General features: G+C 43.0%; 2 protein-coding genes across 2 annotated transcripts; one reads left to right on the top strand and one right to left on the bottom strand.

Moving 5' to 3' along the window:
- Window positions 1–10,223, top strand: ZXDC (ZXD family zinc finger C; the record flags this gene model as incomplete). The annotated part of the gene is made up of 10 exons (XM_010718650.2): window positions 1–49; window positions 675–827; window positions 1,548–1,626; window positions 1,726–1,856; window positions 2,414–2,584; window positions 2,891–3,576; window positions 4,359–4,443; window positions 6,142–6,314; window positions 7,357–7,458; window positions 8,051–10,223. Coding segments are annotated over 10 exons (1,716 nt in total), but the record flags the coding sequence as incomplete, so codon positions are not given.
- Window positions 10,224–10,557: 334 nt separating this feature from the next.
- On the bottom strand, window positions 10,558–22,515 carry CFAP100 (cilia and flagella associated protein 100). The gene is given in 18 exon segments (XM_010718549.2): window positions 10,558–10,883; window positions 11,097–11,190; window positions 12,350–12,552; window positions 12,775–12,907; window positions 13,706–13,857; window positions 14,846–14,894; window positions 15,574–15,718; window positions 15,797–15,957; window positions 16,158–16,238; window positions 16,861–17,024; window positions 17,629–17,696; window positions 18,341–18,533; window positions 19,559–19,635; window positions 19,638–19,667; window positions 20,474–20,557; window positions 20,753–20,932; window positions 21,531–21,634; window positions 22,409–22,515. Coding segments are annotated over 16 exon segments (1,824 nt in total). The 5' UTR covers window positions 20,829–20,932; window positions 21,531–21,634; window positions 22,409–22,515; the 3' UTR covers window positions 10,558–10,769.
- Between the last annotated feature and the right edge of the window lies 1 nt (window position 22,516).

Genomic DNA, 22,516 nt, shown 5'->3' with positions numbered 1-22,516 from the left:
CGCCGCAGCCACCTGGAGCCCGAGCGGCCCTACCGCTGTGACTTCCCCGGTAAGCCGCGCCCGGAGCCGGGCCCGCGGGGCTCCTTGCCTTCCCCGTCCCGTCCGTCCCCGGGTTAGCCCGGGGTCCCAGCTGTGTTCTTTTTGTTTCCTTGCCGCTTCTCTTTCCTCTCCTTTTGGAGCCTCCGGGATGCCTCGCTGCTTGACACCCTCGTTAACAAGGGGGAGGTTTGGGATCGGGGGTGCTGCTGTGCCGGAGCGGTGGAACGCCAGCAGTGGAAGCGCCAGCCTTGGGTTGGGCACCTTATGCAGGCTTAGGTTGCCTGCTTTGGCTGAGTAACTGTAATCCATGAGAGTAACATAATTCAGCATTGTGCTCTTTGTCTCTTCTGTGTCTGGATATAATACTGAGGAGGTATATTGGGAAAACTTTTGTCTTAGAGTGATAAGGCACTGGCAGTGCAGTCCAGGGACTGGTGGAGTCACTGTCCCTGGAGGTGTTTGGGAGCCGTGGAGATGTGGCACTGAGGGATGTGGTTGTTGGCATGGTGGTTGTGGGTTGACAATTGGAATCAATCTTAGAGATTTTTTCTGGCCTTAACGATTGTATGAAAGCATCCTTCCTGACTCACTTGCATACCAACCTGGTGCTCTGTTTGTTTCTTGTCTCTCCCCAGGCTGCGAAAGGACATTTATCACAGTGAGCGCGCTGTTCTCCCACAATCGGGCCCACTTCAGGGAGCAGGAACAGTTCTCCTGCTCGTTCCCAGGCTGTAACAAGCAATATGACAAAGCCTGTCGGCTGAAAATCCACATGAGGAGCCACACAGGTACTCATGAGGGTAGCGTGTGCCTGGGGAAGGCACAGAGAATGGGTTGTGAACAGTGGGACTTGGTGTACTGGAAGGGCTGAAGGACACAGAGGTGGGAGGGATGGTGTGGGCTGTCGTATACTTGTTGCTGTCTTTGGCTTTCCTGGTTTCATGGCTCTACAGTGTAAGAAGTGTCATTTTGATTAAGTGAAGGGTCATAGAAGTGATGCAACTAACTTCAAGCTCTTTGTATTGTAATAATCAGCATAGAGTTGTGGGTCATGAAAGCAGGAAAAGAGCTTCCAGTCATTAATTTTGAACAGTGCCGTCACTGGTTATCTGAGCACATTCAAGGTAGTTGTGGAGTACTGGGGAAGTATCTGGGGGAAAATGGGGAGAGCACTGAGAAAGGTCAGGTTTTGGAAAACAGGCGAGGAGAGGTAGAATGGGCTGTGTTGAATGCAAAGAGCACAAAACTGAGACCATAGGTTTTTGACTGGATGTGCTAATAACAATCTATGCTCTGTGATGCATATGGAGATGTGAAGTGGCCTTGAGGTAAAGAAAGTGCTGACCGTAGAGGAGGGAACAGGGCATCACTGCTTGTGTGTGACTTATCTGAGATGGTGGTCGAGTCTTGTAGTCTTAAAATAACTGAATTTGAGCAGCACTGGTGATTTCTTAATCTAATACTAGTGTGTGATTTGGTATTGTTAATGTGACCTTTCTTTGCTTAAGGTGAGAGGCCTTTTATCTGCGACTTCGAAGGCTGTGGCTGGTCTTTCACCAGCATGTCCAAGCTGCTGCGACACAAGAGGTAGCATTTTCAGATTGTGCTGTTTAAGTCCCTCATTTTTCCTTCCAGTAGTCGAACAGTGGATGTGGTCTTGCTGATGGTGATTCCGTTTGTTTGTAGGAAACATGAAGATGACAGGAGGTTCACGTGCCCGGTAGAAGGCTGTGGGAAGTCTTTCACAAGAGCAGAACACCTGAAAGGCCACAGCATAACCCACCTTGGTACAAAGCCATTTGAGTGCCCAGTAGAAGGTACTGCTCAACTCTTGCATTAACTGGTAACTGGTGTGTGCTGTGTAAATAGAGGAAAGTTGTGTGCTTTTCCCCAAACGCAAGGTAGTTACAGGATCAGAGGGAGACTTCTAACAGTCTGAAGAGATAAAACTGAAGGTCCATCACTTCAGTTGGACTCCAGGAATGTAGAAGATTGGGTATGATCTGGAATATTCATATTCACAAAATAAAACAGCTCTTCTTGGTGGTTGTTTCTCCTTTTAATGGTTTTACCAACAGTTGTCACCAAGCACTTGCATTTAAAATGCCACAGCGGGGAAAGAATATATTGAGTGACTTAGCATTTCTTCTTGTTAGAAGTGGCTTGCTGAGCTGTCCTATCCACTGAGATGTCCTTGATGTAAACGAGAGGTCGTATATTTGGCTTTCTTCTGAGTCCTCTGAATGTATGTCCAGATGCTACAGACCAACAGAGAGTTCTGCAGCACTGTTGTGATTTGCTCTGTAGGGACACTAAGCCTGAATGTCAGGCTGAAACTAGCTGAATCCTTAAAGCCATCTGTATCTTCTTGCAGGCTGTTGTGCAAAATTCTCAGCACGGAGTAGTCTGTACATTCATTCCAAAAAACATCTTCAGGATGTGGACTCATTAAAGTCTCGCTGCCCTGTATCCAGCTGTAATAAATTGTTCACTTCCAAGCACAGTATGAAGACGCATATGGTCAAACAACACAACTTCAGCCCAGGTAGGGGATTTGTTTCAAACTGTGTGAGGTACAGCAGACCAACTCAACGTCTCTAAAAGCTTCTTCCTCTGATCATTCATATTCTTTCATTCTCAGTGTCTGATGAAAACTCTGATTTATAACCAAACCTTCCCCAAAAAGTTTAGTGTGCTGTTGTGTGTTTTACTGTCACTGGGTTCCTTAAGAATGGGTAATACTCTGTTGGATTTCTTTTAAATTTTCACAACTCCTCTTCATGGTAAGTCAACTGTTTCCTTCTTTGTTTGTCCCAGCGATTAAAAATGTCCAAACTGTATTCCATTGCAGATCTCCTGACGCAGCTCGAAGCAACCAGCTCCCTCACACCCAGCAGTGAGCTCACCAGTCCAGGACACAGCGACCTCAGCAACATAGACCTCGTTTCCCTGTTCTCCAATGTGTCCAGCAACAATTCGGGAATCTCAACAGACATGGCATTAGTGAACTCTGGAATTGTCACCATAGATGTTGCCTCAGTAGGCTCAACTCTTGGAGGAAACCTGCCTGTCAGTAGCAGTTCCTTAAGCCAGGCAGTCGATCCCTTGATACTGGTGGCCAGCAGCGATATGCCGCAGAGCCTGGACAGTTCTCTCTTGCTGGGAAGTGGGACAACAGTTCTCCAGCAAAGCACTTTAAATTTGGATGATGTACAGACTGTCAATGCTGAAGCCTTGGGTTCACTGGCATCGCTGTCAGTGAGGAATCCCAGTCAGGATGTGCACGGTTTGACGTCCAGCAATAATTTAACAATAGACACAGCCACTTTGACTCCTTCTAGCAGCCTTGGTGGTACCAATGTGCCTGAGTTACTGACACCAACTAAAATGGAACGGAATTTGCTTCCCGGCTCGGATGTTGTTGGTCAGCAAGAGGGCAGCAAAGTAGTGACTCAGTTTGTTTTCTCCAACCCTCCAGGAAGCTACAGCGCTCAGAAAGAAATGGATCTTAGCACAATGACTGGCAGCTCGTTTTTGGTACGCAGTAGCTATATTCATTTACCCTTAGATGACTGAGACGCCCTGAATTTGGGGATATCCACTGCTACTCACACCTTCTAGGCAGGCCTTTCTTTTGATTTCTGCAGGTGATGTGCTTTGGCTGGTTTTTGATGAAGGATGTAGAATGTGACATTGAGCAGTGTGTTGTCAGAAGTAGCTGCAGTGTGCTGATGAGAAAATTTGGAAGAAAGATTAAGAAAAATTGGAATTCTGGTGGGAAGAGTAAAGTGAAGGCTTTTTAGAGTAGGGGTTTTAGAAAGCAACCACCCATTTATCTGAGGATGAAATGGGATTTGCAAGAAAATCCAAGGCCGAGAAGATGTGGTATCTCACGTTTCTTACGTACAGGGAAAGATTTTGCATTGGGAGAGAAATTGAAACGTTTTCTCCTCAGCCTTCATTCCCATAGCTGTTTCAAATACTCTTCCCTCTTTGCTTTATCATGTTGTTGGAGGCCTGTTTGTTTACAGCATGAAGTGTTCCTTCTATTGCCATGTTTACCCTATTAAAATATGAATGCTTATAATTATGAAGATAACTTCCTTTTGTGTTGAACTCAAGATATTAAATACAGGGAACTCACTGAAACTAATCAGAAGAGTTTGGGAATATAGAATTCAGTATTTGCAATACAAGATAACCACTACTGGAAACTCATCAGTATGGTTTCATTGTCTTGGCTTTTTCTTGCATTCAAAATATTTGCATTTCTTGGCTTTTTTTTCCTTTTTTTTTCTTCTTTTTTCTTTTAAACTTAGGAGAGCAGTGGGTCTGCGAGAACAGACTACAGAGCCATTCAGCTGGCCAAGAAAAGAAAACAAAAAGGGAATGGGAGCAGCACAGGTGAGAAGGCATCGTGTTATATGTGCTAAACATAATTATAGAAAGGTGTGGCAGTGAAATAGGAACTGGTATCTGAGTACACTTTTAAGTACCATGTCCATTTATTGGTAGTTAAAATAATTACGCACATGGCATGCCACCTGTTAAGTGTGGAACACCAGTTCCACAGTAAGCTTGCAAAGAAATCTTCGCCTTATGTTCCATGGTTGTTATAAAGGTAATATCCCTCTGTCCCCTCATCTGCTTTTGATTTTTGTTATTAAAGCAGCCAAAAAAAGATTTTTTTTGCTTTCCATTGTTCATGCTTTTGATCGTACCTTGTAGGTTCTCTTCTGTACTGTATAGATAATGAAGAGATCAGCAGGATTTGCTTTGCTTCTTTTTTTTGCATAGTAACAATGTCTATGTAGCATTAAGGAATTTATTTCGTATTTATTTCTTCAGCTATCTAGAAATACTCAAAACTCTCCGTTACACAGAAGCCTTGTAGAGAACAGGGTGATATTTTAGGTCACTATTTCAGATGTGTTGCCTTTCTCTTAAAAAGTAAAAGCTGTCCGATGTGGATATGTCAGATGAGATGTGATCGGTGGCTCACCGTGCTTGGAGGCAATCTCAGGTGTCCGAATTACATCTGCCCCTTGGTGCTGTGATGGAAAATCGGTTCTGTTTTATATATGGTTTAGTTCTCGTTGCCTCTTGTATCTGCTAGCTCTGCTAGGGAAGGTGATAATTGTTAAGGTAAGTGAAGTGACTAGTTCTGAATTGAGCGTTGTACACACTGTTCATTATATCATCTGTACCCGTTCATATCGTCTGGTTCAGTGAGCCATCATGCAGGTAGAGCTGCTTTATGAAGCTTAATTCTAAGTGTGCATGTACCCAGTGTTGGTACATTTGTTTATACAGATGATTATACTAAATCTGCACCTGTTTCTAAAGTGGTCTCAGAACATCCCTATTTCCTTTCTTACTTTAGTCTGCTGGTAGTCAGCCTCTCACCAGCTGCTGTTGCCTTAATGCCATGATGTGATCCTCACAGTGATCGGAAGTCTTGTATTTCTCATTAGTTTAACTAAGCTACATAAGCACTGTAGAGTGAAGTTTGTTTTTAAAATGAAGTTATCTGAACCTTTTATTTACTGTAGATTAAAAATCAGACAAACGGATGACAGGATTTTACCCATTAAGTTGGTTTTTTATTAGCTTGGTGGCTGTCTAAGGCTGGTTCATCCTGTCCTTTGCATTTCTTTCTGGAAGTAGATGAGCTTCACTATGATTTATTATTATTTTTATGATTTGAAAAAATGATGTACATAACTTTTCAGGAAATAAATAGAAAAATAAAAAATGGAAAATGCAATTTCACTTCCCAATTCCTTTCTATAGCTGGGCAAATGTATTGGCATTTCTGTGCTACCGGAGGGGAGAGCCCTAAGCTTAGTGGTTTGTGATGTGGTTTTATGGCATTCATGTAAAATAACTTCTCAGTCAGCAGTTGGAGTTCAGTGACTGATTGCTGCATGGCCTTTTAGCTATCAGGTGGTGCTTCATTACGTTGTACTGTTCCAGGCATTTCCCACGTAGTGCAGTTAGTGGTGCAGGGTAAACTGACTGCATAAAATTGAAAAACACGAGCAAGAAACTTTGGCAAATTCCTTCTGACCACCTAAATATTAAACTTTTTTATTTTTTAAGGGACAACTGGCTCTGGTCAGAGGAAAAGCAAGGGTGGTAAAGTAAGCCCCACCAATTTCTCATCGTCTGCTCCTGGTGGTCGGTTGGGTGGCAACGTTGTTCTGCCAAATGGAGGGCTGACTATAAGGGACCCTGCAACGGGAGCACAGTATGTGCAAATTCAGCTTCTTCAGGTGAGAACTGAGGGGAGGGAACATCTTTACCCTGTTATTCTAACTGGAGCATCTGTAGAAGAAGCTAAACGTGTACTCCTCTAGATGGGAATCGGCGATCTTCAGTGTGTGCTCTGTTCATCAGGGCACTTGCCCACACTCTCATGGGAAGTTTGTAAGAAAAATGGCTTTAGAGAGGTCTGGAAAAGCCTGAAAACAGCTGATTCAATCATGCAGCTGCTGGGACTAGAACCAATGGGCTGTGGAAATAAATATTTTTATTTTGTTAGTGCTTATATTTTCAGTCCAGCCTGGATCATACAGTGGGCACTGTAACTGCAGGGAGGAGCATCCTGTTCATCTTCTTGAGCACAACTTTTTCATCCAGTCTTTCTCTTTGCTGAGAATGCATGTGTTCTATTCTTGTTCCCTCTTTTCACTGAATGTCTTGCATTGCTCCATCTCTCCTGTATACAAAGTTAATAAGGGTGATGTGAAGATTCCCACAAAATGAAGTTTCAGCTGAAACTGATTTTCCTCTTAACAGCTGAAATAAAAATTAAGATTTCTCTGTCTGAAAGTACCTAATAATCTGTGTGGACTGATTAGTGGAGTATTTTGAACAGTACATTTTTAGCCTGGTACATATCTGTGTAGAGATAAGTTCTTTCTGCTTTATTCCTAACAAGATTTGATACAGAAGAAGCAATGGGGGGAATCCTTCGTCTCTTTCTGATGGGTGTAAATGTAACTTTTCTGTTAAGTATCAGCTTCACGTAGCATGGTGAAACTTGTAGCCTATGTCTGAGCCTTACATATAATGAAAGGTGAACCATTTCTTCCTTTTTAGATCTTGACAATTTTCCAAGTTAATTATAATAGGGACAATAGGTTGTGTACTGAATAAGGTTTGAATTTAAGCAGTAGTTAGGATTTCTTTGTGGATACTAGTACAGTGCAGTGGCTTTATCGTATAATTTTTTAAGACTCTGGGGTTGAGTGGAATTTATTGTTCTGAGATGCTTCGGAGTCTTCTAACTGCATCACATTTCTGCCTTCACAGGATGATCCCTCAGGAGAGGGAGATTTGCCCTTTCAGCTGAGCTCTCAGTCCTCCTCATCACATTCTCAGCTTACGGTGGATTTACCTGTCCACATACTTCAGGTACAGCATATCAGAGCCACTGGGTTTTATGGCCTTGCTTGAAAAGTGAATAGTTTATTCTAAACACTGATGGTCTGCTTAATGGAAACACCTTGTTTACTATTAGGAGTTCAGATTCAGTTGCAGGAAGCAGAAAAGTGTACTGCAAGGCTTATCTTATGTGTGTTACCAACCTTTGACATGTCACAGGTGGTTGTTTTTCTACGTGTGTTAGTGGGTAATGAATAACAGAACGTTACTCATTTATTATTGGAGTGTCCCATCCTTATTATCCTCTCCTCAGATACTGTGCAGGTCAAGAGAGTGTCGGAACTGATATGTGTGTAATGGTCTGTAGGAAGGATGGGAAGTGAGGAAAACAAAATCTTGATCCTAGATGTCAAAGAGGTGTCTACGTGGGAATGGCAGTTAGATGAAGAAAACAGAAAAGTGGTGTCTGAGTGGGTCACCAAAGTAGGAAAGCTTCGGAACAATTCAGAGCATTTCTCTGATCTTGGGTTAATGTCAGGATGTTCTTACTGATAAGCATTAAGAGGTGAAAGTACTGAACTTCTCTGCTGTTTTTTTTGTTTGTTTGTTTTTTCTTCAACAGGAACCACACAATTCTGCTGAAGACGATGCAGGTTCTGATAACTCTCAGTTCACTGGAAGCACAATAAACTTACAGGATCTGGAATGACCATAATTAAGGACAGTTACTTGAAAGCCAGTTGAGCAATCATGTCTTGACAAAATAAGATAACTCTGTGGGTCTTCTTCTGAAGCAAATAGGAAAACTAGGAGTACTGGATTATGGTTGCGCTTTCTGCAATTTGCTAAAGACAGTTACAGCTGAAAGGTTTTCTTAACAAGTCCTACTTGATGTGCCTGTGTAGTATAACCCATCTGCCTAGTGGTCACAGCCCAGTGCAGGCTGCTGTACAGTGTTGTTTCAGGGAGAAGTACTCGATTAAACTTCAAACTGAGGTAATATTTACTGTTTTCAGAGGAAAGCAAGTATTCTGCAGCTAACAGAAATTAATAATCTTGCCTACGACAGCTCAAACTTTCCTAAAATTTACAGATATTTTACACGCACGCACGTGCACACAGATTGTTCTGGCCCCCATGTTTTGGCAGAAAACTGGAATCAAGTGTCACATGTAACAAAGCTGATGCCCTACACCATGAAAATGAAACGTTCTAAAGTTTTTGTTTTAGCAAGCTAGATTCTAAACGTTAACTTAGCTGTGAATCAGTTTGTAGCTCATGTTGAGTTTCTCCCTTTCCTTGTTCCCTCATCCCAAATAATCTGCTGAATTCTTCCAGCAAAACTTGAAAGAGAAACGCAATAGAATTGTACTCACTGTAAGTGATGAGCTGAGACTCTAACAGTGTCTGAGAGAGGTTGGTTTTTATCTTTGTGTTCCCTTTTTTGGGAGGGATTTTGACAGTCACGTAAATTAAGCACCTTGATTATGTCTCATCTACGAACTGCTGCCAAGTTGCTTGTAAACTGGCCACTACCTTCTTATTTTTTATATATTTTATTATTATTATTTTTTAACTCTGTCAACACTTGTTTTTCACTGATATCTCAGAGTATCACATGCATGTGGGATTTTTGGCTGGTTTACAGAATATTCAGTTGTTAGAAATTCATGGGAGGGGAAAAAGAGCTGTTAGTTAGTAAGATCTGCCCCTCTGAAAAACTGCTATTTCTACTGGAGGGCAGTGGAAGAGGTTGTACATACTGAACTTATCTGGACTGCAAACACCTAAGTAAGCGTAGAATTGTATAGAGGGGAAATAAAAACAGCCTTTCGTTACATTATAAGGTAGTAATTTAAAGGTTTCTCATGGTGGTGTACTAAATGCCTATAAAATGACGTATAGGAATTTGATAAAACGGTGTATGTAATGGTTTTTTTTATTCTCAATGAGGTATGTGTGCACATATGTGTCTGTTTTCTACAGAATAAGGTATGTCATGGAGAAGAACATTGTGATCTTTCTAACTTGCACATATTTATTTGATGGTTATACTGATGTTGAATTCACATTGAGGTCATTCAGAAAAGCTTTTACTTCCTGTGCCTTTTGAACTATGTATGTGTCCAGAAAAATGCTCTTTTTGGTTGATGATTTAATGGGGGAAAAAAAAAAAAAGTATGCAGGTTACATCCAACTTTGGATCCCAGTTTCTAGACAGTATTTTATCCTCTGGTTGAACCTGTTTTATTTTTCTATCTTTTGTTTAAGTATCTGAGCATTGAGGTGTCTCTGTTCCTTTCATCCTGAGTTTACAGCTTATGCCCAGGGATTCTTGTTACCCTCTCAGGTGGGGTTTCCAAACCAAACTTGCTGGTAGGGGAGATCATCTACTTGATGGTTGTGACCACAACATAGAATCCTCTCCTGGAAGGTAGGAAGGTTGAGGAGGAATCACGCTGAAGGGACAGCTGATTCTTGCTCAGTGCTCACTGTGCTCTATCTCTAAAAGCTGAGACTCCTCAAGCTGCCAACGCCTGTGTTATTCTGTTCTCAAGGACCATACCAGTTCTTAATCTAACACAGTGGCCAAGGAACACCATCTTTTTATGGGACTTGCAACTTAAATCTTTCTACTTCTGAAAATGTACCTCACTCAGCTTTGTAAATGAATGTAAAGTGCTGACCTCTTGGGGCCAACGATTGGATCACTTGGCTTGAAGTCCATTGCTGGCAATGGATGCCTGAAGAACTACTGGTGCAAAAGGGTTAATAAAGCTTTTTTTTTATGGTCAGTTTGTCACTGGGTATTGTTCTTTATATGGTTGCACCTGACATAAAGCTAATGGTCAGAGGCTTTGTTTCTGTAGAGCTTGTTTGGTTTTTTTCTTCTCCTTTGTTTGTATCTTCACAGTAGTGGAGTGGAGTCCACCAATCCATCCTTCAGATTAAGGCAGAGACTTCATTTTATAGCTGTTCACCTAATTTGTGGTTATAGTAAATGGTAAGTGCTTGGCTTAGTTGTGCCATGGCAAAATTGTTACCCAGGACACTGGTCAGGTTTTTAGGGATAGAGCTATTTGCATCAAGAACTGAATGAGAAAAGCGTTGCTAGCAGGAGCCAAAGAAGCAAATTAAGAGCATTTTATTTTATTTCCTTAGTTAAGAAAAACAATGAGTGGTTGCCTGACGCTCCTTTCCTTTGGGTCTTGCAGAGGTAGGAGGAGTTTCATGAGGCTATGAAGTTCTCACACTGCAAATAGCTTAAGCTCAGACTGGAGCTACAGAAACCTTTTTCTAGAGTGCTATCAACCCTATGTAAAGTAGCAAAAGCTGTGCTGTCAAGTGAAATAGTACAGTATTTCTTCTTTCTCCTTATCGCTTTGTTCTTGGCTGTGCTTTTTCTTTTCCTTCCTGGCAGGTGGGCTGGAACGGAACATCAGCCTTCTGCCAGTCTGTGGAGAAAGAGGCAGCATGTGTTTGTTAGAGAAGCACCATGAATCACGCGTGCTGTAGGGTTCTCTTGCTGCTGGGGACTGTGCTCCTTGCTAGCTATTTTCCTGGCAGGGTTGAGTCCCTCCCCCATTTAATGCCTGGTGTTTGGGTGCCCCATCTTCCCTGAAGTGGGCTCAGAGGTGAGGTGTGCTCCTATGGATCGCTGCGCTTACCTTTTTCTGTGTGAGTGCCTGTGCTCTCTCCAGGGCCCGTTGCAGTTTCTCCTCCTGCAGCTGCTTCTGCTGTTGTTCCTTTTCCTCTCTCAGCCTTTTGAAGGGAGCAAAAAAAGGAGGTTGGAATTGCACAGATATACAAATATGCTTTTGACCCATTCCTTGTCTAACAGTGTAAGACCACTGGAACGCAGGGATTTGGATATAGATGATGCTGGGTTTTAAATGCTCTTTGAAGATTTTTGTTTTGTTACTCTTTTGTTTTGATTTTTTGGAGGCGGGTCGGGGCCAAGGTTTGGTCAGATTCCTTCACAGATTCTTCTGTTCCATCCCCAGAACAGAATAAGTGTGTCTTGCTTCATCAAATCACAAAGTCATTTTAATTGGAAGGGACACTTAAAGGCCATTAGTCCAACTCCTTGCAATGAACAGGGACATCCACAGCTCCATCAAGTCCTCAGACCCCGTCCAGCCTGACCATGGGTGTCTCCAGGGCCACATTTCTTTTGTAAGTGAAGAGTACAAAATCATTCACAGAATGTAGGGAGGAAGTGTCACATCCTTTTTACCATAAAGGCGGAGAAAGACTCAGAGAAAGAAGTAGAAGGAAAACGTCACTTTGGCTTTAAATTCTCAAACTACTTTTCTTGAATAAATCTGATTTACCCAGGGATGGCCAGATACGGTCATCTCCTCAGTTAAGTCTTTGCTGTTTGCATGGGAACTTCCATTTGTGTAACAGAGCCAATGCAATGTCTAGGAACATAAATTTGTTGTGTTAATTGACTCCTTTTTTAATTAAGAAGAACAATTTAAACTGCAGAGATCTGTAGAAGAAACATATGAAAGCTGGCATTGCTTACAAGTGCCACATAGTCTTAAACAGAGGAGTCATTTTTTGTTCAATCAGTTCAAATATTATTAATTCAAATTGTCTTCTCAAAACTATGATTCTCACTGAATTTGCACAGAAGACATTTTCTTCTTCCAGATCTTGCCCTCCCATTCATGATACAGGCACTTTCCTGGCTTCTCCTAATGCAGCTCTGGGCTGCTGCTTGCTGAGCGAGAGTTGCAAGCACTGGGAGTGTGAAATTATCAGACGGCTAAATTGGGATGTGGGTCCTCTGGGCTTTCAGATTACTGTTAATGTTTCCTAGGTTGATCTGACAAATTTGGCTCTTTCAGGGGCTTTGATTTTGATTGTCAGTAGTTAAAAATAGAGGCCTCCGTTCTAGGAGTTCTTGTCTTACCTCATTCTCTGTTCTCTTTTCTTGGCTTTTTCAATCTCTGCTATCTTTGCAGGTGGAATTCTTTCCAGGTTGTCCAGTAACTCAATGAGCTTTTTTTCTATTGCTGCTAGCATCTCCACTGTCTCCATGCCTTCCCTGCTTTCTCCAATGCAGTGACCATAGACCTCCCGCACCTTTTTTCTCAAGCTTGCAAGCATTTTATCCTAGAGAAAAGAGGAGACACAGTGAGATGCACCAGCTGGATCCTGCCTGGTTAGAATCACTATATCCCTCTAAAAGAATAGAGAAGGAAACCAGAATGCTTTCTCTTAGAACTTGATTGCTTGCTAAGCAAACTGAGAAGCAGTGCCTGGGATGGATGGCTATGGCTGGAGGAGCAGCTCATGGCTGTGCTTATCCCACTGTACCTCGACCTTGGGGTGTACCTGGACATCAGCTCTATGTTCTGAGGAAAAGTCTTGAACTTTGAGCTTCAGGTCTGCTGTTCTCTCTTCCAATTTGGTGACAGTGGATTTCAAGGTGAGCAAAACTTCTTTCAGCTGTGCTCTTTCCCGATCCCTGGGTCAGAAGAGAGAGGAGCTGTTTGGAAAACAGTATTCTCAAAACATCTGATTCCTCTGCTGCTTCCACCCAGATTGTCCCCGCTGCTGCCGGTAGGTGGAAGCATCACTACACCCCATTTCTGGGCGACTTGCACCTCGGCTGAGAGCAGATTGGGTTTTTCCGGGATAGCAGTTACTGTGTGTGGGGGGAGAGGGAGCACAGCTAAGTAATGCTGTAGGTTTTGTGACGAGTCAGTGTGGGAAGCAGATTCCGTTTAAAAGGACTCACTTCAAATGGGAGGCGCTTCAAATGAGAATAGGTGTGTCTACCTGCCATCTACACTCACACTTGGGTCTCGGCTGCCTTCCTTTAGGAAGGATTAGAGTCAAAACAGGCGCTGGTCTGGATCTCTCAGGATGAGCCTTGTTCTGCCTTTGATCTTTCCTTAGAAGAATTACACCATCCTTCCTGGCTTACATCCCCCAGTGCTACACACATCAGCTTCCCAGCCTGTGCCTTCAGGGCTGTGCACCAACGTGTGAGTACACTGCTTCTGATAGGGAAGAAATCTTTACAATAAATGTGGTGAGGCACTGGCACAGGCTGCCCAGAGAGGTGGTGGTGCCCCTTCCCTGCAGACAGCCAAGGTCAGGCTGGATGGGCTCTGAGCTCCTGATGGAGCTGTGGGTGTCCCTGTGCATTGCAGGGGAGTTGGACTGATGGCCTTTAAGGGACCCTTCCAACACAAAGTACTGTTTGAAAGTTGGGGCATAGGGACCCCCCTCCCACCATTCACCACAGGATCACACTCACTTCCTTTTTTGTGTGTTGATGAAGATGTGTTGAAGCTCGTTCATTTCTTTCTGTATCTCCTGGAAATTACAGAGGTAGGAGAAATTCTGTTCCTCCATCTCCGAGAAAATAGACAGCAGTTGTTGGGGGTCAGTAAAATACAGCTCAGGCTCCTGGAACAGAAAATGTGTGATATCTATAAATAACTGCTTGTGTAGTGTTGCAGTAAGGCTACAAGCAAGGTAAGGGCCTCGCCTGTGCTCCTGATCCCAGCTGTTCTTTCTCTGCCCACGCAAACATAACTACGTAAACCTGGAGGCTTTGTCCTCAGCTCATCCTTGTTCTGCTGCTTTGATTTGAAGAAAGTGCCCTAAAGCTTGCATGTGTTGTTTAACAGTATTGGTCAGTATTGAAAAAGGTATTATTTTTCTACAGAAACGTTGCCTAAATAACATGTAATTTGGAGCTCACTCTCAAAAAGAGACGTTTCCATGGTTTTTGGAATGTAGAAACCGTTCAATATCAAAATAAAATGTTTTTGTGATCCTTTTCTCTCTATTCCAGATGAAAATGTAAATCTGGGTGAGAGGAACGAGGGAAATGCCCCCTGGTGCCTTTGCTTACTGGAGTTATTTGTGGTTTTCCCCCAGCAGGACAGTCAGGCACAGCCCCCAAGCACTGCTATGTGACCCCAATTAAATGTGCTTACTTAAGGGATATTACCGAGCAGACCCTCGCCTAGTGGTGAGATTTGAGATTTGTCCTTAACAGCCAATGTGGTGAACTCAAGAAAAGCAGGTGGTAAGGCTCATTTCAGGTTGCGTTTTGGGGAGCAAAAAGTGTTGCAAACATTTGAGTGAGAAATCTTCCCTTTTGGATATAGTGAAAACTTCATTAATCCCAACGCCTCCTATTGTGATCATATCTTGTTGCAGGGTGGGGAGCTTTGAAATGATGGTAGGATTTCAGATAAGAGAGGAGAAAAGCTAAGCCAAAATATTTAAAATATGGCTTGCTAAAACCATGAATATTCATACATATATAAACATATAGTTCTTGGCTATGGTAACACCTCAACCCCACAAAAAATGGTTAGAAGGTGATGGAAATCAGTAATGTGACACAGGACAAAGTTAAATATTTCAGTGTAAGGCTTCTGACCTCATCTTCATCCGAGCAGGCTTCACTCTCTTGATCCTCCGGTGAATTTCTGAAAAAGCATTTTGTGTTATCAGGCCCTCAGAGAAACGACAACTCAAAAGAGACCTTGTTAATATACGGGGAGTGAGGCAAACAGCCAATGCTGACACCTACAAGCAGCCTCTGGCTCCAGCTGCAGGTAGCTGGCAGCTTCCCGTATTGGCCGTTTGCTGCTGAACAGTCCCTGGAGCATTCACAAGTATGGCTCCTCTTGTCTGTGGGCTGCTGAGGGATCAGCAGGAGCTGTAACTTTGGCCCACAGGAGGGGCGAAAACCTCAATTTGTGTCCCCATAGTGCCAGGCCCACCTGTGTCCACATTGCTGCTGCCATGTGGCAGCAGCCCAGTAATGGCAGTGCTTTCGTGTGAGGGGTGACCCTGTCTGTGGTACGGATGCCTCTTACTGCCTGCGGCCTATTACTGAAAGAAGATGGCAAATGCAATGTCTACTGTGTCCTTGGTCCTCCACTGATGACCGAACAGCTGACTGTGGCCAACAGCGTGAACCAGAAACTCAGCCACAAACAGGGCACAGAGAAGCTTTGCTCCAGGACAGTGCCCAGGTCCTACTTTGAGGAGTAGGTTTCCTCTGTACCAAACTCCCAGTCAGTTGAGTGCTCTCTTTATTATTTAAGTTTGTTGAGGTTGGGTTGTTGTTGTTGTTGTTGTTGTTTTTGGTCAAGTACTTACGGATTTTCTGTTGTGAGAGGTTTCAGGAGACTTTTGAGCCATGGTCTGGTCCCAGATGATAAACTTGAGTTCAAACTTTCTGCAGACAGCAGAGAAATTGGCACATCTATACCTCTTATATTCATCCCAATAGTCAGACCATGGCCTGGACACAAGAGGAGATGGACACTTGGAGCATAAGGCTGCCCTGTAGAGGAGTGGGCAGCTCTGCCACGGCACTTACCCTTCTCTGAGGCACTTTCTTTGTCAGCTTTGGATGCTGTTTTCAACTTCTTTTCATGCTTTTTTTCATATTCCTCCTGCCATTCTTTTGGAGATAGCTGATAGAGGAAGTCTCTGTACATCTTGTACTCTCGCAGAGAATTCTCAAATCTGGTTATATCACTGGGGTGGGAAAAGCGGGCAGTTTGTTAGCAGGGAGGAAAGCCCCTGTCTGAGCGGGTTCTTTTTAACCCTTGATGCTCAACTACACCTAGAGAAGGGACAGGGAGCTTGTGTCCTCATGTGCGCACGGAGATAAATGTGAACCTCTCTATGTTGCAGGGACTAGTAAAGGCTAGGCAGGGATAGTGTGTGATTCTTACCTTTGGAGGCTCATTATTTGGGAACTAATTGCATGGATCTCTACTATTTTCTTTGCTTTCACTGCAGATTCTTTTTCAGCACTAGAGAAAAATACAGCAAAATGAGCCACAAAACAGTTTAGCAATAAAGAGGTAGCGAGCTGAGATGCATGTAACATGGATAAAAAGATGGGGAGGAACCCTAGAAACCTCTCTATTGTAGGTAAAGACATATCATCAGTGACACTTGTCTCCTGCCTGAAGGCCCTGCTTTGGCAAAGGGAGCATGGGGTCCAGCAGCACTTCCAGGTCAGGGTGTTCCTAATTTGCCTGCTGCTAAGCATCAGTTTCTGCTCTGCCTTTATGTAATGGGCCAAAATGCCCAGCTTGCTTTGCTTCGGGGACTGTTCCTGCTGTGAGGGGTTAGGGAGAAGAGTCTGCCTGTTGTAAGTATTGTGAGAAGTGGCGGGAACAATGGTGGATTCTTCACTGCAGACAAATTGAAGGCTTCAGTAATGAGGGGATTCCCCAGCTACTGGTTCCTTCCTCTCTTTCATTGAATGTGTGGAGAGAAAATGCTACCAGGACTGTAACTCTGGGAAAAACCCAGATGCAGGGAATCTGAGTTGGATGCTATCCAAAACCCTCTGGGAAATGTCAAGTGAAAAACCTCCTTTATCCAACGCAAAAGAGTTGCATGGATGGTTCCCTCAACTTCCATTACATTTTCAGGGCTTGAATGGAGCTTTTATGGTTCTCCTTCAGGAACTCATCAAATGTGGCAATATCCTTCTCCAGGTTGTATTCAGCCTTTTCCAATTTTCTTTTCTCTTTCTTTGCTATGTTCTCCAACTTTTGAATCTCTTCTCTCTTTACGGCTATGGCATACTGAAATGAACCCAAAAGATAACATGGTCACAGTGATTGGTTGATACCAAAGGTGTGTTGGTTTGGCTTTGTTCTTGGTTACCTTCTTGCCTTTTAGTTGTTGGCAGAGGGTAATGATTCAAATCAAGACATGTCTTAGTGCAAACTAGGCACATAGAGATCAGGAGATATTTCAGAAGTAACACAACAAATAAGCAGTGACAAAGATGACTCAGCAGTGTTATAACACAACAATAGAGATGAATAATGGGGATATTCCAACGTTATTTTGATTTCATAATGGCTCTCAGGAATAAATTATATGAGGCGAGCAAAAGCCAGAAGGTCAGTATATGTGTGTATTTTGCAAATTAAGGGGGAAATAATTGGATGGCAGCCACTGGGTGATGTGAATGACCTATTTCATTTCTTAGTGGACTGACGGTCTGTAGACTACAAGTGTTTTTAACACATGGCTTGGACAATGAAGTTAGTGAGATCTGATATATGCCCTGCTGATGTAACCTCTAGGCAATGGGTCTCTTGAAAACAAACAAAAACCCATGGCAACAATGAAGGATAATTAAGAATGTTACTCTCTGCTCATTTAAAGAAAACCAAGTACCTCAAGTAAAAATATCTCTCTTCTGTCATTTATGTAGTCACGGAAAGTTTCTTTTTCTAATGGATAATCTGAAATGAAGACAAAAAATTCATCAGACTACAGGGAGAAATATGGTAATGCAAAGAGCAGTGAATATGGTAGCAGCTATAAGCATGGATGTGGTTGGCACTGAAGCTAGCAAAACTGATTATTTTAATACCATTTTGACATTGGTTTTGATCAGTTTCAAATGGACTCTGTAAAAACATGTAGAATTGAGGGGAGAATCTTGTCCTTACAAAGATCAAATTTGGTTCTCTAGACATTAATGGCAAAGCTACTCCTCTGCCAAAGGCAGAAAACGATAGGTTCACGTCCACCAAAATCCAGCTCCAGGTCAGCTTAGTAAAGACGTCCTTATGACACGAGGTCCTGCAAGCTCTCAGCTGATTTCTGTGCTGCCTCACAGGGCTCACAGCTATTGTGGAAGCCCAGGGGATGCTGGAACCCAGGCTGCCCTGGTGATGTGACATCTGCTGCAAATGTAAAGGCATGATATGGATACAGCTGAGCCACATACAGGCTATCAAGGTGAAGCAGATAACTACTGTGCCTATAGGAGCTCACCAAGGTCAGCTAGAGCTAACTGCCAATCCCATCCCCTTTTTGATTTTGGATTTAGGCTGCTCTTCAGCTGAATATCACTGCTACAAAGACAGGAATCACTTCCTACCTTTTTTAATGGCTATCTTCCATGAAAGACATTCCTGAAGAGCTTTCAGTCTCTCTTCGTCTGTTGCCTGTTTTCTGTTTTCTTCTTCCTCTTCCTTTTGCAAAGCTTTCCTAAACCCTTTTTCCTTTGCCTTGTTTTTAACGGAGTAAGTCATTTTCTCATGAATTTTCATGGTCTTCATCTTTTCACGTTCCTATAAGAAGTCAGTTATGTGGACAAATTGATAATCTGTTTTGTCTGCTGTGGTTTTTATTGACATCAAGTGTTCATTCACAGTCTAGAAATTTGTAGCTACTAATAACCTGCTGATCTAAATGCCCAAGTCTGGGTTAAGAGAGTTTCTTGAAACCCACTCCAAAGCTTTCTGGAAGGTGAAATGTTGTTCGTGCTCAGTGCTTTCACATGGGCTGAAGTCTGTAATTCGTTGCTCTCTGTACAGTTTGGGTGCTAAGGGCATTGCCCAGCGGACATCCTTGGTGCCCTTCCTGCTGAGTCCTTCCCCATACTTACTTAGTGACCTTGAACCCAAGCTAAAATCAAATTATCAGTCAGCTGAGGAGGCTTGCATAAGCTTGTTGGGAGGCTTCCCTTTGTGATTTAGTAACAAAGACCTCTTGCTTTCACATCACTGTTTGGCTTCTGCAGCTGCATCAATGCTTAGGCCTCTCTGAGACATCATAACCTCTCTGTGATTTCCCAGTGTTGCTGGATCATGTGCCCTAGAGAAAATTCTCAGTGGAAATAAGGAAGAAAGAGACATTCCAGAGACCCAGCTCTGTTGGGTTGTAATTCACTGTTTTATGGAGAGAAACTTAAGTCGTGAAGCCCATGTTCTCCTTTTTCCTAGGCCTGTTGAACTGGAAGGAGAGAGATCTTGCACCAAAACTTTCTGTAGAGAATCAGCACTAGCAGCACTAGCAAGCATCTTCTCCAGGAACAGGAGAAAGTGGCAAACCTACCTTTGAGTATGGAAGCAAAATGATAGTGTGTAGGTTGTGCGATAGCAACTAGCAGCTCTGCGCTCACACTGCTCTGTGTAAGGTTAATCTCACATCATGGATCTCAGTGAATTTGTAGCTGATAAGGGGGAATCTGAGTTGAATTTAGCAGGTATTGTTTTTCTTATGCATGTATTTCTTATCCTTGGTCTGGTTTTACATTGGTTGGTTGCCTGCCCTAGTGGACCCCTTGAGTAACACGTGGGTGTAAAGAACAAACATACCTCCTTTGCCTTTTTCTTTCCTTGTTCCTTATTGCAAAAATATCAATATCTGGAGGAACTGTAAATGGATTTTGTAAATGGATTCTTCATCCTCTTCTGGGAATTCTGCAAGGAATAGACAAGGATGTAGAAGATACAAGGCAGGATGTCAGAACCTAGTGCAAAGGGACTCTGATCTGCTGCATCATGGCAACACGTCTCTTGAGTTGGCTTCTGGTTGGTGGCAATTGACTGCTCACTTTAACATTTAATATTAGCATTTAACAAACTCAACCCAGGATTAGAAACCTCAATATACTAAGTGCCACCTGGGTCTCTTCCATCTCTTGTTACTGGTAGGCATGTGGTCTTCTCGGGAGAGGCAGTGAGGTGAATTTAAGATATAAGTCATTACTGTTAATATAAGCTTAAGCCCTTAGTCAGTTGTCAAAGCTTGAAGACAATTAGTTTATCTGTAGTTTTCCTATCTGTAGGAAAGCTTTAGCCAGGCCTGATTCTGGAGAGCAGGGCACTGTTCACCCCTGTGCAAGGAGATACTTGGCTTCATGATTTCATGATGGGATATAAAATCAACTTTGATAGATGCTCAAGCTCAAATTAGTATCTGAGTGATCAAGAAAAAGGGAGTAAGGACCTCAGACCTTGGCTGTACTAGGAGATCTATCAGAAGGAAGATTCATTCCTTTGCCCTTCTGCAGAGCTGTTAGTGATAGAGCCAAGAGCTGCGTTCCTTTGCATTCTCTCTTCCCGTACCCTACCTCATTTACTGAAGTCTTTGTTCACTGTTTTCCTCGGGCAGAACACTTACTGAAGCTTTTGGGAGCCTATCTTATCTGATCATGGGTAGAAGAGTATGAACACAGACCTCTCTGACCAAAGAACAGAAAGCTGCTGGAGCATCATGACCTTACCTGACACAAGGTAGGTTTCCATTCCAGGTTTAGAAGAGAGACTCTCACAGACTGACTCTTCATATACAGATGGCATCATTGACTCTGGCCCAAAGAAAACCATAAACAAATTAATCAACTGGGACCTACCGGAGACTGATGCAGTGAGGTTTTACAGCAGCAATGGACCTCGAGGCATTCTGAATCTTAACCACCGAGCTCCAATTCTGATCCAAACCCACACTTTTGTCTGCACGTTGCTGGTTCACAAGCAACAATTTTACTCCCTGAAGCTCTTACCAGAAGTTGTTCCAGCACTGTAAGTGCTGTGGGTTTCTTGTGATAAGGCTGAATGATTGCTGGACAGCACAGACATGCTGTAGGAGATTTGGTCGCGTTTAATTTTAGGCTGGCAAAGCGACAAAAGTTAGTTTTTAGTTTCTCTGAAACCAGTCTCCTTTGTAGTCTTTGCTGCAGGTCCTAGGGGAAAAGGCATAATTGTAATGATCTCATTCACAGAGAACAGATAGATCATTGTTACAGTTATCCTTGAATCAAAAAAGGCAGAGTCCTGGTACTGGTTCAGTTGATGTAATTCTGCTGCTGTATTCCTGATCCACACAACCGTAAGCACAGCAGAAAATATCCTCTTCCGCTTGAGCTAGTTTTAAGGCTATTTTAAAGCATCATTATTTGCTCTGAACAGCCTCCAGTTTTTATGTATTTTGAGCTAAACTCATCTGGCCTAATTTCCCTGTATGTCCTTGGTGCGATGCGTTTCCTGTTGGCTGTGTTTCTGTAGCTGCCCAATTAGTGTCTTATTCTTCAGGTGTCAGACTTTCAGCACTGGTGAGACACAGTCTGAGGTAGAACTAAAGCAGTTTGTAATGCACCCCAATGTTTTCTCTCTCCTTTTCTGGTCTTGAAGTACCCACTCCAAAAGCCTTCCCAAAAGCAGTGTTTGGTGAATACACTTTGTGAAATATGTGGGGTGATTGTAGCAAACACCTGAGTGTTTGGCCCTCTTAGAGCACAGCTTGACTTCTGTAACCCAAAAGCCTTCCCATAAAAACCTTACTGTTCCACGGGGTTGTTCCGATTTCTGCCACAAGGAATAGGACTGGAAAGCAGGACTAGGCAGAGGATACTGGCAGGTGGGAAATAATCTGTCAGTGAAGCTTCCTGAAATAAAAAGCACTTTATATTACCTTTAGCAAAGGATACAGAGCTGTTTCTAAGATCAACTTTATAAATATTCACTTTATGAAGACATTCTTGGTCTGAGATGGTTGATTTTTCTAATAGATTGTTTGCACAGCACTTTGGAAACAATTCCAAAAGCTGCAGAAGCACTGGTTGTGCTAATTACAATTATTACACTCTATAATGCAAATAGAAACTGCTTTGTTGCTGGAATCATTTGGCATATATATCTCACTGCCTCTTACATTTTTATGCTTCAGTAGCTACACATCAGTGTCCAGCAGGACGTAAATCAGATAAAGCATTCAGGGTTTTAATCTACAGAAACAGTTATTCAGTGATTTTTCCCTTTCATCAAGCTGCTGTGCAGCAGGAAAAAAAAAAAAAGAAAAAAAACAAACACAGAATAACCAAGTAAACGTGCAAACAATTCTAAAAATGACAGAAGATTCATCCACCATCTTCCCAGAGTACACGACAAGCTCGTGTTTTGTACTCAAATAATACACAGTGCTGGAACTTGCAGAGGAGGGAAGTGATTCCAAGTTTGGATCTGCGGGGCACTATCCCACAGATGTGCCCTGTTCCCCTGCACACCCCCAGCTCACACACAGAGGCAGAGACTGCTAACGCCTGAGATCTCCCATGAGACGCCCGCTGCCTCCTCTTGTCTGAGCACAGCGTTACATCCGACACTGACAACAAAGGAAAATAATGTAGGTGCCCTCCCCCCATTATTTTTTGGCTTCTCACCCCATGGACTCCACGCTCCTCACAGCCGTGGTTGGACGGGGACAGAGGCATGGACACGGCTGGCACTGTGCTGTTGATATTCTGTTTGTGCTGCCATAGAAACCTGCA

Source organism: Meleagris gallopavo, chromosome 14, assembly GCF_000146605.3.
Source record: "Meleagris gallopavo isolate NT-WF06-2002-E0010 breed Aviagen turkey brand Nicholas breeding stock chromosome 14, Turkey_5.1, whole genome shotgun sequence".
Lineage (NCBI taxonomy): Eukaryota > Metazoa > Chordata > Aves > Galliformes > Phasianidae > Meleagris > Meleagris gallopavo.
The sequence above is the reverse complement of the archived record's forward strand: the minus strand, read 5'-3'. Positions and strand labels throughout refer to the sequence as shown.